Source organism: Gracilinanus agilis, chromosome 4, assembly GCF_016433145.1.
Source record: "Gracilinanus agilis isolate LMUSP501 chromosome 4, AgileGrace, whole genome shotgun sequence".
In the NCBI taxonomy this organism is placed as follows: domain Eukaryota; kingdom Metazoa; phylum Chordata; class Mammalia; order Didelphimorphia; family Didelphidae; genus Gracilinanus; species Gracilinanus agilis.
Window position 1 is genome coordinate 227,362,218 of NC_058133.1, and position 14,477 is coordinate 227,376,694.

At 36.2% G+C, this 14,477-nt stretch overlaps 1 protein-coding gene across 1 annotated transcript in view; it reads left to right on the plus strand.

Annotated features, from left to right (window-relative positions):
* NPLOC4 (NPL4 homolog, ubiquitin recognition factor) overlaps window positions 1-14,477 on the plus strand; it is a 60,765-nt gene that overhangs the window by 8,955 nt on the left and 37,333 nt on the right. Inside the window, exons 4-11 of the mRNA XM_044672747.1 lie at window positions 1,334-1,510; window positions 3,002-3,050; window positions 3,927-4,021; window positions 6,294-6,417; window positions 7,960-8,139; window positions 10,330-10,416; window positions 12,761-12,832; window positions 13,680-13,806. Coding sequence (XP_044528682.1) covers window positions 1,334-1,510; window positions 3,002-3,050; window positions 3,927-4,021; window positions 6,294-6,417; window positions 7,960-8,139; window positions 10,330-10,416; window positions 12,761-12,832; window positions 13,680-13,806 — 911 coding nt within the window. The remainder of the gene's footprint in view (window positions 1-1,333; window positions 1,511-3,001; window positions 3,051-3,926; window positions 4,022-6,293; window positions 6,418-7,959; window positions 8,140-10,329; window positions 10,417-12,760; window positions 12,833-13,679; window positions 13,807-14,477) is intronic.

Sequence of the window (14,477 nt, forward strand, 5' to 3'; positions counted from 1 at the left end):
CTCAAACTCTATCGAGAGGGACAACAGGCAAACAACTATGTACAAACAAGATATGTACAAAATAGATGAAAGGTAATCTGAAGGAAAACACTAGCAGTGGGAGGCCCAGGAAAGGCCTTTTGAAGAGTGTGGGATTTGAACTAAGTCTTGAAGGAAGCCAGGGCATTTCAAAGTTAGAGGTGAAGAGAACATTTTCAGCATGATAGATAGCTAGTGCAGTGACACTTGGAGGTGAGGAACAGCCAGGTGGCCAGTGTCTGGATTGTGGAGTTCATGGGAAAGACAAGAAGAGGCCAGATTGTGGAGGGCTTTAAATGTCAGACAGACAATTTTATATAAGATCCTGGAGGTGATGGAGAGCCAATATATGTATTTCTATTATTAGAAATGTTTGTGCTCCTGGTAGTATCTTAAGAACCATCTTTCAGAAGGTAGATCATCTTTTATCCTGTTCTGGCATTATGATATTGGAGAGAATAGAAAAAATAATAATCTATGGTAGAGCAAAGGAGATGAGAATTAATAATACTATAACAATAATAATAATAATAATAATAGTAATAATAATAATAGTGAAAATAATAATAGTAAACCGACTTAAAGTTTACCAAATGTTTTACTTACATTGCATCATTTGACCCTTATAACAGCACTATAAAGCAGGTCCATCCTGTAGGTATTATCTCATTTTGTAGAAAAGTCATTGTATTTAGATTGCACAAGGTCACATAGGCAGACAGCAGAAACATAATCCAAACCAGAGTCCTCTGAACCCAAATCCATGAAGTTTTTGGTTCTAAACACATATAAGCCAAGTATAATTGGTAAGTAGATGGTAAAGTGAATACTTTGCAGAAATGGCTTGTCTTCTCAGTTTCATACTAGTTTCATACTACCTCATCTCTATAGACCTAAAGAACTTTGAGGCTCAGGAGCTCCTAGGATGATTAAAATAAAGTGTTTGAGCAAAGATAATTTTTATCTAGTACCAAGATTATAGCACTTTGACTTTAGAGTGTTAATAGGTCTTTTTTGGGGTCAGCGGTATACAAATCTGTGCTAGAGAATTGTTTACATTGAAAATAATAGAAAATTTGTCTATTTTTTTTTTTTGGAATGGAGCACAATTAGAGATGACAAAGTGCTACTTTTTTATGGTAAGGAACATATAAAACAAGAGGATGCTAGCATAATGAAAACTGAACATTTATTATAACAGTTGATAAAATCATTTGTTTATGTTAGGGGCCTCTACATATTCATTTGATCTTGTACACAGTTCACTAAACCACTATTGATAAAAGCATGCATTTAATGTTTTTTATTTGAATAGACATGGGGATTTGTTGTTCCTGTTTCCCTCGAGCCTTGCAGGACCCTCATCTGACATGGAAACTTCTTCCACACAAGCATTACGTGCTTGGGGAGCTCCTAATGTGGTAGAAGATGAGATTGATCAATATCTTAGCAAGCAGGATGGGAAGATTTACAGGAATCGAGACCCACAACTGTAAGTGTTGAGTGTGATCAAATAGTTCATTTCTTTTATTTAAGCAATCTTAATCAAGACAAATGATAGAGGGAATTATAGGGATTATATGTGTGTGTGTGTGTCTTGTGTGTGTATGTATGTACACACACATGTTCAATATGGGCCAATAACCAATAAAATTAGACATGAAGCATAAGTCTGGATCTAATAAGTGTCTAATGAAAAAAATCAAGTATTGAATTTGAGGAGTAATTTCTAAATCAGTTCTCAGATAAACTCATCTCAAGTCATCTGGTTAGTTTTCTCTCAGAGACTCAAAATTTCTCTAACCTGCATTTTCAGAAGAAATTTGTAAAGTTTGAAAAAATGACCATGGAAAAGAAGCAGCTATAAGTCAATCCTTAAGAATGATTATTCTTAAGTTCCAATCTCTTAAAACTTACATTGAATCATTGAGGCAACAAAATGAGGCTTGAAAAGTTTGAAATGGGCAGAACTGAATTTTTTGCCATAAAATTATAACTATACTTTAGATTTGTAGCAAGCAGATTTTTAATAGCATATAAGTAGGATGGGCCTTCCACTCTTAGTTTTTCCTTGCCCAAGAAATCACTTATTCTTTGAATATTTATATAAATCACATGATTATGTAAAATGTATATGTACTCACACATATTTAGGAGTTTTTTTTTTGGTGGGTCTTTGTTTTTAAGAGATCAAGCAGAAATCTCTTGGTTTATGCTCAGAGATATGAGCACATCTCTGAGAGAAAATAGTCTCTGTAGTAATGACTCTTTTTAACTGTATAACTTTGTCAGTATGATGTATTGACATTGAAGCATTGGGATTTCAAATGCTGCATTAGCAACTTTTATTTCTTAAAGAACCACAAGTGGTACTCAGCTGTAGTTGGCTTTAATCCAAGTCTCAGCTGTAACCATTAGCAGCACTCGTCCTCCATTTGGGTTTCCTTCTAGGAAGCCAATACGAGCTTTTCTTTTATTACCTGTAACTTCATTGGAAATCTTTTCAAAAGACCTTGAATGTAGTTTTTTGGAAGAAATAAAGTCAGTTAACTTTATATGGAAATCTTTTCAAATTGGAAATTGTGCATATGGCTTTTTTTTTTAAACTTTAACATGTTATCAATAGAAAATTGTGTAGTAAGAGACTGGTATAGAATGTTGTTTGTAATGTCTGATTTTTTTTTTCCAGCATGATTTTTTGCTGAATTTTTGTCTTTGAATTTATTTTTTCAAAAAATTTTTTGTTTTAAGGAATGACTTTTCCAGAGTAGAAAAAGATATAGAGGAAATTTAAGTGATTTTTAAAAAGATAAAAAAATCTTTAATAAATTAGAAAAGCAGAAAAAAGGCATTCTTAATCTAAAACTTTCTATATAATCATGTATTAAGTTATATATATTTTTTCAATTGGTAAAATATTAGTAGGCAGAAGCAGAAAAACAATCTAATTTATGCTCATTTTTTTGGTTTATCATCTTTCTAGTTGCCGACATGGTCCCTTAGGAAAATGTGTGCACTGTGTTCCTCTCGAGGTAAGAAATTTATTTTTTTTGAGAGGGAGAATGTGTGTGTGTGTGTGTGTGTGTGTGTGTGTGTGTGTGTGTGTGTGCGCGCATGTGTGTGTGTGTGCATGTGCACATGTACATGCATGCATATTTTAGTGTTAGTTGATGATCTCTTTCATATAACTGTATACATACTTTTCCTTAAATCTCTCCTTGGTCAGTAGTAGCAATTTGAAGAACTTAATGTATTTATTGCCCTGGGTTTCATATTCCCACCAGTTTGAGCTGCAGAAAGAGGTTGAGTCCTTATTTATGGTAGTGACCTTCTCTGTGGATTATGTATGGTTAAAGCATTTGTTTTACTGTGATAAAGAGGCACCATTTACAGTAGACTCCCCAGCCAATCCTTTTAAAAAACTGACACAAAGCTGTGCTTGTCAGTTTTTATGCTTGTCATTCTATTGATTTACTTCTGCCCTGAATCTTGGATCTTTTCTACCAATTTGCCCTGTTGAGATTAAGAGTTTCCATGATAATGCTGACTGGTAACCAGGAGCCTTGAATTTATAGGAAGACCACCCTCATTTTCTGGATTGACTTACTTGACTTCTTGAGGCACTTTTTGGTAAATTTCTTCCTTGAATTGAGGCCTTTTTTGATGGAGCAGATATAAATACAAGGAGAAAATCTTTGGGGTTTTGAATAAAAGGATAAATTAAAGAAAGCATCTACTTTTTTTTTTTTTTTTTAATGTCACTAGTGCTTAGCTTGCAGAGGGAGCACATGCTGTTAGGTTATTTTTCTGTGAGCAGTTGAATCTAGTTTAGTTTGCTTGTTTTTCAGTAACCAGCATGTTCTCAGACAGGTGCATAACCAGACTCTTGAATATTTGCATTTTGGCAGCCATTTGATGAAGATTACTTGAACCATCTTGAACCTCCTGTGAAGCATATGTCCTTCCATGCCTACATTCGAAAACTGACCGGAGGGGCTGATAAGTAAGCAATTAGCCTGGAGTAACTGCAGTCTTAACAGAAAGAAATGGCTTTTTGCATTGCTGGCAGTCACCTCATGATTGCCACCAGGTATAGGAATGAGTTGATTTAGTTTGTCATATGGGAAGAAACTCCCAAATTGTTAGTTTTGCTCAAAAGAAAAAAAAAGAGAGAGGTAAGTTAGATGATTACCACTTAGCTAACCAGTGCTGGGTGGCTCTGAAGGTCAGGGGAGGTATCTAAGAGGCTTGTGCCATTATGAGACAGCATGGGATTTGGGAGTCAGGAAGACTCTGGGTTTGAACCTTGCCTCCCAGGAGGAATCACAAAATCTCTCTCTGGGCCTCAGTGACATGACAATGTATTGATGACCTTTAAGGCCCTTTCCATGTCTGTACTTCAGAAAACTCCAAATAATGTCCACTGGAGAGCCTTAGTGGAGAATTTCAGTGATCTCTATCAGGCTCTTGGGGGTGCTGCCTAAAGGGACTAGATGAACAGACCAGAGTTTTGTGCAACCTAGAACCATTCTGCTGTAGAACCATTTCAGGACGATTTTGGCTCATGAGTTTCTCAGCCTTTATTACCTCTGTTCTGACTGTAGTGTTTCTTTTCCAGTTTAATTACTGTTCTTACAGAGGAAATCTGGTTGTGATAATGATAGAACTTTGGCAGTGGGTATTGGAAATACTTTTCCTTATTAATTAGACAGCAAAATGGGAATAAAAATAGAACCTAGACAAAAATTGAGCTAACTTTGAAAGCAGAGGCTGAGAAAGGAAAAGAGTTAAAAACATTTTGATCTGACCCATCTCAGACATTGCCTCTGGAATTTTCTTTTGTATGCTGGAGAGGCACCATGTCAAACAAGTGAATTTCTGCTTGGTCTTTTAGCAAGACTAGGCAGTGACTGAACCCAAATCAGCAACATTTAGTGTAGAAAATATGGTCCATTTGATTGTAGTTTTTGCTCTGACAAGCCATTGATATCTTTAGAACACTTTTTCTTTGAGTCTAATTTGAAGGGAAAATAGAATCACACACTCTTATTCTTGGAGACCAGAATATAAACCTCTTTAGATTGTCAAAATAAAAGAAGGAACAAGAATTTACTTAGTGGAACTTTTATTTTGGAAGGCTTTTATTGTTTAGAGGAAAGGGCAGTGGCAAGTTCATGTGATGGACCATGAATTTATTTATTTAAGTCCATTAGTGGCTTTATGATGAAAAATTATCGCAGTAGGTGAGGGCTTTATTATGACATTATCTGGAAGTGGGCTTCATGTCCAAAAGTGTACATTTATATCTCTGTTGCTGATATGCTAGCTTATTATTGATTATGAAAATAAAAATCATACCATCATGTTCACTTGTGTATTTTTAATACTTTGCCCTTAGGAAGATTGGCACCATGTAATGAAGTTACTTGACCAGATTCAACAAAAACTAGTCAGTGATAGAACCAGGTGTATAATGCCTGCTTTCTGGGTCTCTGATACTAATTTTGGTTTGAGCAAATAAAAGTTTGTGTTAAATGAACTAAGGTATAATTTTTCCAAGTGTTATTTATGTATTTTTCTTAGATCATTTGAATGTTCAAGATGGATAATTTTCTAAGTATTAGGATAAAAGCACAAAAGGTTGATAATTAATGAAACTCATTAAAACAGCTTCAGAAAAGTTTTCAGAGGGTAGTATAGGATATCTAAAGAAGTAAATGTTGAGGGGGCAGCTAGGTAACTCAGTGGATTGAACACCAGACTTAGAGACAAGAGGTTCTGGGATAATATATGGCCTCAGATACTTCCTGGCTCTGTGACCCTGGGCAAGCCACTTAACCTCCACTGCCTAGCACTTACTTGCTCCTCTACCAATACCACAATATTGTTTCTAAGACAGAAGGTAAGAGTTTGGGGAAAATAAATTTTTAATTAAAAAAAAGTAGATTTCAAACAATGTTCTTGGAAATAATCATAGAAGTCAGTGACAATATATAGGTGATGGCAATAAATTATTAGGTTTTTATGATAAAACTAATTTTTTCCCCTGTTGAATCCAAATGAACAGAAGCTCATTTTTTAAATGTGCTAGAATTTTAGCTATTTGTAATAGAATAATTTTTAGCACATGCTTCCTGCTCCTGCCTGCCAGATGTTTAGTTCCTTAGAGAGGATTCTGTTCATGAGATATAAAGTATTTAACATATTCTTTTGCATCTTTCTCTGCTCTCCCCAGGCCACATTTTGATATTTAACTAAAGCTGCTTTTTATTTAGGGGGAAATTTGTTGCCCTGGAGAATATCAGCTGCAAGATTAAATCTGGTTGTGAGGGACATCTTCCATGGCCTAATGGCATTTGTACCAAGTGCCAGCCAAGTGCTATCACACTGAACAGACAGGTGAGTTGTTAGAAGACTTCCAGAAAAGTGTCTCTTAAGCATCTACTGCAGAGGTAATAAGCACAAAAGGAATTTGGTGATTGATTGGTTTGTTGACTATTCCAAAATTATTGGATATCAGAGAAATTCCAGCTTTTGAGGAGAATCTCAGGCTGTAGTTTTTCCATTTTATTTGTGTGGTGTAAGTACAGTGTTCTTTCTAACTTGTTCATATCTAAAATAACAGTTTTTGCCCTGTACTCTATGTGGAAGACTAGCAGGCTATACATCTAGTTTGATTCCCTCTAAGATAAGACTCTTAACACTCTCATCCTAGTTGGTGCCTCTTGAGTTCTTAGCAAAAGTAAGTTTTGGTTATAGTTTTAGAGAATAGATATAGTAAAGAATGAAAATCAAATGTAAAGCTAATCAGAATATTCTGGGCTTATTCTTTACCCTGAACTAGAGTATACTCCTACATTGCTTTCCCTACTAGGCTTTCTAGTGACCTCTTCCTTCTTTTTTTCCCTTTCCTAAGCACTGTGTATTTTATTTTCCTTAAAAGTTATTCAAGCGGGGGCAGCTGGGTAGCTCAGTGGAGTGAGAGTCAGGCCTAGAGACAGGAGGTCCTAGGTTCAAACCCGGCCTCAGCCACTTCCCAGCTGTGTGACCCAGGGCAAGTCACTTGACCCCCGTTGCCCACCCTTACCAATCTTCCACCTATGAGACAATACACCGAAGTACAAGGGTTTAAAAAAAAAAGTTATTCAAGCTACTATTTTAATAACTAATCCTGGGGCAGCTGGGTAGCTCAGTGGATTGAGAGTCAGGCCTAGAGATGGGAGATCCTAGGTTCAAATCTGGCCTCAGACAATTCCCAGCTGTGTGACCCTGGGCAAGTCACTTGACCCCCATTGCCCACCCTTACCACTCTTAACACCTAGGAGCCAATACACAGAAGTTAAGGGTTTAAAAAAAAACAACAACTAATCCTTTAAGAAAGAGGTTCTAAACTTGGGGTCCATAAACTCTTAAAAAATTTTTTTTAAAATGATTATTTGAATATAATTGACTTCCTTTATAATCCTGTGTATTTTAAAACATTTTGAGAAGGGTCCCTAGGCTTCACCAGACTCCCAGAGGGGACTGTGACACAAAAAAGGTTAAGAATCTTTGCTCTAAGATGAATTTGTTGGTAGTATTCCCATAAGATTTCATGTAAGAGTTTACCCTTTACTGCTAATCTTGGTTTAGACACTTAATAAGTATATTGATCTGTTTTATTATCTTTAGCTCCATCACTGTTCCTGAAGCAGCCCTGATACATAAAACTTTTTTCTATCCTTTCCTTTTGCACATCTTCATTCCAGATATTTATTAGTTTTATTAATAATATTTTAAAGTTAATATTAATTTTTGGTCATACTTTTCCATAAAATATGCATAGGAAATATGGTTACGAATGGGTTAATCTAGGAAAATAAATTATAATTCAGTACTATGGCTTTCATGAATCTCTCGGAATGGAGTCATCCTGGTGAACCTGATCCATTTATTTCACAGAAATATCGGCATGTAGACAACATCATGTTTGAGAATCACACGGTTGCTGATCGTTTCCTTGACTTCTGGAGAAAGACTGGGAACCAGCATTTTGGGTACTTGTATGGACGATATACAGAGCATAAAGACATTCCTCTTGGCATTAGGGCTGAGGTTGCTGCCATTTATGAACCCCCTCAGGTACAAACAAACAAACAAAAACCTATAGGATTTGATAATTCATTGTCATCTTTTTTTAGAACTATAAAATAAATCAAATTTCACCTGCATTTCCTATTCCTGAAGGCTGTTTGGAAGCCATTTTCAGTCAGCATTTCTAAATTTTTATACCAAGAGTCTTCATTTGAGTTTTTGTACGTTTACCCTCCCCCCCATTTCAGTTAAGACCAAATAATCACGTTCATAAGAGACAGTGTCCAAAGATATGTACATTCATTCAACTTGGGAGTGGAGCTGGAAATGTCTATAGCACATTGGGCTCTGTTTCTAGTGACTTCATTGCTTGTCAGAATATTGGGGTGCTGAGGATTTGACAGCTGTACACAGGTACAGTGTGTGTGTTGAGAAAAGGATACATGGTTTTCAGACCTTTTGCTCCTTAGGCCTCAGCTTGTTTGTGGATGCAAAAGATATGCTGGATATCAGATCTTGTTAAGATGTTACCTATCTTTTTAATCTGATTTTTTTAGAGCATATCATTCAGAACTTCCTAAGCAGGAAATCCAGAAATATTATTTTCTAGAGAATATAGTTAATGTATACTATTAACTGCAGTATGTATGTGGCCACCAGTTGAAACCAGAAATGTCTTTGGTTGCCATGTATGTGTCACGTTGGTCTAATAATATATCTGTTTTCAAGCTGAAATAAGATCCCACAATGTATTTGACGTATTTGTGAGTCTTTTTAAAAAAATTTTCATGATTCATCATTTTGCAAAAGAGTCACTAGGTGGCAATGGAGACCCTGCTTAATAAGCTTTGGTTATTTTCTTTCATTGTATATGAGATTCTGCCTTTCTAAAAACATGAGAGATCCCAAATTTATAGAATATTCATCCAGACATATGTATCATAAACCATTCATTAAACTTTTAAGACAGCCTTTTAAAAGGAATAGTAGTTTTCAGAACATTTACTTGTAATTTTTGCCTAGTTGAAATGACTCTTCCCAAATCCAGCTTAATAGAATAGAATGATTAAGTCTCTAATTTGGAGATCTGAATGTTGGAACAGTTGACCTTCAGCAACCCTTGAGCTCATTAGGAGTTGAAGCTCATGCTGCCACATGTCATTAAACAAGTACTTTTCTCTAGATTTGTAATAAAGTCTTGATTTGACCTGTACCCCAGAGGTATTAATGATCTCCATATGGGGTATATTCAGACCAACATAACAGTACTTTTGTTGGTTTGCCAAAATTTGACTAATTTACAAGGATATATTCAATTAGTAAGCCTCAGTCTTGGGATTAATTTTGCCTTCCCATTCCTGCGACTGGGAACTCTTCTATCTAAGTATGATACTTATTTTATTCTTAATGAGCTACAAACTGCATTTAAGTGAAGATTAAAGTTCTTCAGTAAACTTATTGAACACAAGGAAATTAGAGAGTTGATATTCTTTGATCATGTTTAGGTATTACATTTCGTATAAGTAAACTCAAACAGAACACATGAGGGTAAGTTAATTTGTTACAGAACTGAATCTCCTGGCTACTCTGATATAATAAATACGGTCCTTATTTTGTGAATTCTTTTGAATTCTTCTGGATTGTACGTCATCTCTTTTTCCTTCTTCTACATAATGTTTTATATTCTCTTACCTTTCACTATCCTTTTAATGTCATAATGCCCATTAAGCTAAATGTTATCTTTTAATAAACTACACAAATAATTTTTGAAGATTGCCCGGGTTATTTTTGTTTTCTGTCTTAACACTCGCACTGGCTTTAATCTTACTCTTGGCTTCAGTTGCTTCTGAACTGAGCAAGCTCATTATTTGGAACAGTACTGCACGGTGAAAAAAATTACTTTTTTCAAGAGAAAAAGATGAACACTTTCCATTAATTTTTAGTGTCAGTATACTTATCGTTAGCCTAAATTTAAACTAACATAGACATTCTGTTTAAAATTTTTCCCCTCCTTTCTCAGCAAAGCTTTGTGCTTTCTTTTGCAGATTTGGGAAAGCTCAAGAGAATTTGGCTATATTTTCAGTTGGTTGCTTAGAGTTCTTTTTCTGCCTGGACAATTCTCCTTTTCAGCATATTTGCAGCTTTGTGCATCCTAAGAAGGAATGGGATGAGAGTGAAGAGGATACCCATGATTCTGGTTACTCTACAGTATATATTCTCTTTCTAATTTTCCCACAGATCGGTACACAGAACAGCCTGGAGCTCCTTGAAGACCCCAAAGCTGAAGTAGTAGATGAGATTGCTGCCAAACTTGGCCTAAGAAAGGTACTGGAGTCTTCTATTTGCTAGTCTGAGTTTTTGCAGGAAGTAATATTAGGGTATTGTATTGGGTGAATGGCAGGCAGGAGGGGATTTAGCCTCATCTGGGATCAATTCTCCCCAGCTGCACAAGGTCAGTTGCAGACCTGACACATTTTGAAGCCTCATTTGTGTTTATTGGGCACCAATAACTTTTATGTTTTTTGGCCTTAAAGTGAAATGGGAACATTTCCCTGAGCATAAAAAGATCCAAATGTCAGGGCTGTTGTACTTTAAGTCATCAGCCACCTTTCTTGAGGGTTACATTAAAGAGCAATAGAAGGAAGACCCTTTCTTTTCTTTTGCTGGCAGGAGTTTTTTTCTGGAGTATTTCTTTTGGCATTGCTACTCTGATACAGTTTCCTGTCCTGGTTTCTCTTTTCTGTAGGCTTTGTGTATATTTTTGGAGGTATTAGTACTCTCAACGATTCAAAACCCACTAAATTGTTCATTTTCTTTTCCCTGTGGTTCTAGGCCCAATTTGTCTTCAGTTGTCATTGAATTTTCTGTTTGCAAATTAGAAGTGTGAGAAGACAAGTCTTTTATTATTTTACTTAGAACAGTCAAAAGTGAAAACAGAGAAGAATTTTCCCTTTGGTTTTGTTAATCTTGTTTGTCTAATACCTTTCTGGGCCTCAGTTTCTTCATCTGTAAAATGAGGGGGTTGGACCTGATGTCCTTAGTAATCTCTTCCGTTTTTTAGGTCTTATGAGCTTGTGATCTAGTTAAGTCATATTTTAACTCTTCATATTTTTTGGTCAATCTAGCTGGTAATGGAAATTTGGTTCCCTATGAATTTAGGGGAGAAAACTTAAAATGATTTCAAACCTATTGTACCAACCTTTGTACTAAAATTCTGTGTTCTTGAGGGAGACTCTTTCAGTTGTCCTTTCAGGTTGGTTGAAGAGGCTAATTGAGTTATTGGACCTCATGATTAACTTCCCATTAGAAGATAGAAACTTTGATAACCTCTCTCTTGGCAAGGATAAAGCAACATGGCAAAGTGCAAACAGTTGAAATCATGACCAAGTCACTTACTGGCTGTGTGATCTTGTCAATTATCTGTGCCTCAGTTTCCTCCTTTGTAAAATTGAGATAATTATATGGATGATCCTGTTTACACTACCTACTTCACATGGTTGTTTTGGAGGAAGTGCTTTGTAAACTGTAAAGCTTTATTTAAATGTATGAGATACTGTTATTTTTTCTCAGTCTTTTTTGATTCCATGGCACCTGAGGCAAGCTCCTTCTAAAACAAATGAGGCAACTCAGATGCCAGTGATTCAGATATTTTAAGCACAACAGAATCTAATCTTCAATTACTCCTTGCTCTAAAGGTGTGTGCAGATTATTAGCATCCAGGTCACAAGCTCTACTCCCATGCAAAGCCTAAATTCTTGGTCCACCCTCTTCATACCCAGTGTATGCTGCAGCCGTTCACTTTCTCAACCTCACTCTCATGCTTTCATGCCAAGTTCTAAAGTGCACTTCACCCCATTATTGCTACCCAGATTCTCAGTCTCATTTATTCCCAGACCACTCCTTTCTTATGCCAAGTCCTAAAATGCACCCTAGAGCTTTTCAGGCTCCATGCCCAACCTCTTTTACCCCACTGCAGCTGCTCAAGAGACCCTTACTCTTGCTGTTAGTGTACCTTGATTGCAATCATTAACTCTCCTTCCACACTTCTGTCCCATTGGCCCTCTAAACCACCTTGACATACACCAATCCTTTGTCTATTTCTTATTCCTCCAGGGGAAATGTAATCATTTGTTCTGCTTTGTGGCTAACTCCATTGTTAGAAGGGGAAGAAATCATTCCACAACAGAGGGACACTTGCTTCCATTTTTCCCTTTCAGCTCCACAGTATCCCAAGCTCTTGGTAGGCATAGGCAAAGGGTGGATCTTTGAAAAGAATATATTTGATTTCCAAAATGAAGAGAGTGAAGAAGAGACATGAAGGCAGAATCTGACAGTAAGAGTGGATGAACTGAAATGAATAAACCCAAATCTTCTAATGTGAGAGTTGAGTCCAATGAAAAGATTCTGATTCAGGAAACTATGGACAGAATTCTTTGGTGACCAAAGAGATAATTCAAAGAAAAGTTCTACTCACAGGTGAATTCTTAGTGATACACCAATGTTTCCTGACAGAAAGTCAGCTTGCATAGAAGAGTTTTATGTTGAAAAAATTCATAGCCTTCCTGGATTAAATGGGTACAAGCCCCCAAAACATTGTGGATTGGTAAAATAAGATTCTTCTTTTTCAGAGGGACATACAAAAAGATGTACATTTTTCTCTTTTATTAAGGTTGGCTGGATATTTACAGACCTGGTCTCAGAAGATACTCGAAAAGGCACTGTTCGATATAGCCGAAATAAGGTAAGGAAAATGTAGAATAAAGTGAAAAGGTTTTACTGTTTTAGCTTAATTAGTTAGTTTAAGACTAAAAATCTTTGTAATTAAATAGATTTATTTTAAATTGACACAGTCCTTTTACAATCTTCCACTGAGTTTCATATTAAATTATTTTCCAAAGGAGTCCTAATGATAAATTAGAGCTGGAGTCATTGATTCTTTCTGATAATGGCATGTGATCCAGTTTTACCTTAATAGGTACTTTTTATCTGCATGCATTCATGGGAAATGATAGATATATGCTGTTTCAGAGTAGCAGTTCTGGGTAGTCATTTTCAGTGAATGTCATTCACTAGTCATTAAATACCTACTTTGTGTGAGACACTGTGCTTCATGCAAGGGTTATAAAAGTAAAATCAGACAGTGCCCCTAAGGATCTTGCAGTATAATTAGATGTGGACACAAGTAAATATAATGTACATTAGAATATAAGTGCACATTCAGACTGAGGGGCCACAAGAGATTTGGGTAGGGATCAACTAGACGTTTCTGAAGGAAGAAAAAGATGAAAATAAATAGACATGAATAGAGAAGAGGAAGTCCACTACAGGTAATTGATGTTTTTTTCCTTCCCCAATTCCCTCAGTGAAAAGTGATCTCTCCCTTCTTAAATTGTCTTGGAGGGCTTTGTCTGCATTTCTTTATCTTTGTAGCCTAGGTATTCATCTAGCATTGTGCCATTCATGTAGATGATTACTAAATGGTGGTTGAATCAGATTGAATTTTGTCTAATACTTAGACATCATTGCCTTATATTGTGTTCTGTTGAAAAGGAAATAGGAATGTATTCGTTTGGGTTCTTCTGTCCTAGGACACATATTTTCTGAGTGCAGAAGAATGTATAACTGCAGGAAACTTCCAGAACAAGCATCCCAACATATGTCGGCTTTCCCCAGATGGTCATTTTGGATCCAAGTTTGTAACTGCAGTAGCTACAGGTATAAGCTGGTTCAAAGTCAAATTTATAATTGTATTGTCATTATTGTGTGTGTGTGTGTTTCAGTTTCTACTGTTTTTGTGTTTGTGTGTATTTAAATGTATTTATACCCTTAAGTAATTCTTTATATTTAACTGGCAGCATGGTCCTAATCCAGTCTTATAATGGGCCAATGAGGGAGAGTTGTTAGTCTCCATTTTCCTATCAAGCAAGATTCAGCAGAGGAAAATGACCATATCAGAATCACCTTCACAATTAATGACAAACATGGGAATCCATCCTAGGTCTCATGGTCCTGAGCTCTCTCCATTAGATTCTTGCCTTTGGCAAATTAATTTTTATCTCCCTTGGATTTGGGCAGTTTCTCCCCACTCCTTGAAATAAGAATGTGAAGTCTAACTGTGTGAGAGAATGGTAACTTATTGTTTTCCAGTGCTGCTGAAATTTGTCTGACCACCCCAATAACAGTGAGACATTCTCACTCATTCTTATAGTGGTTCACCAAAAAACACACATAGTAAGGGAAAACTGATGCTCTTGTTCTGTGTTCTAGCTTGTTCCCCCCCTTTTTTTTCCTGAATGTGGTGGCCATTCTGGGATGCCATTTCCATAAAACTTTTTCAGGAGCAAAGAATTTTTTTGGGAGGGGTGTGTTTGTAGATATATGTAGGT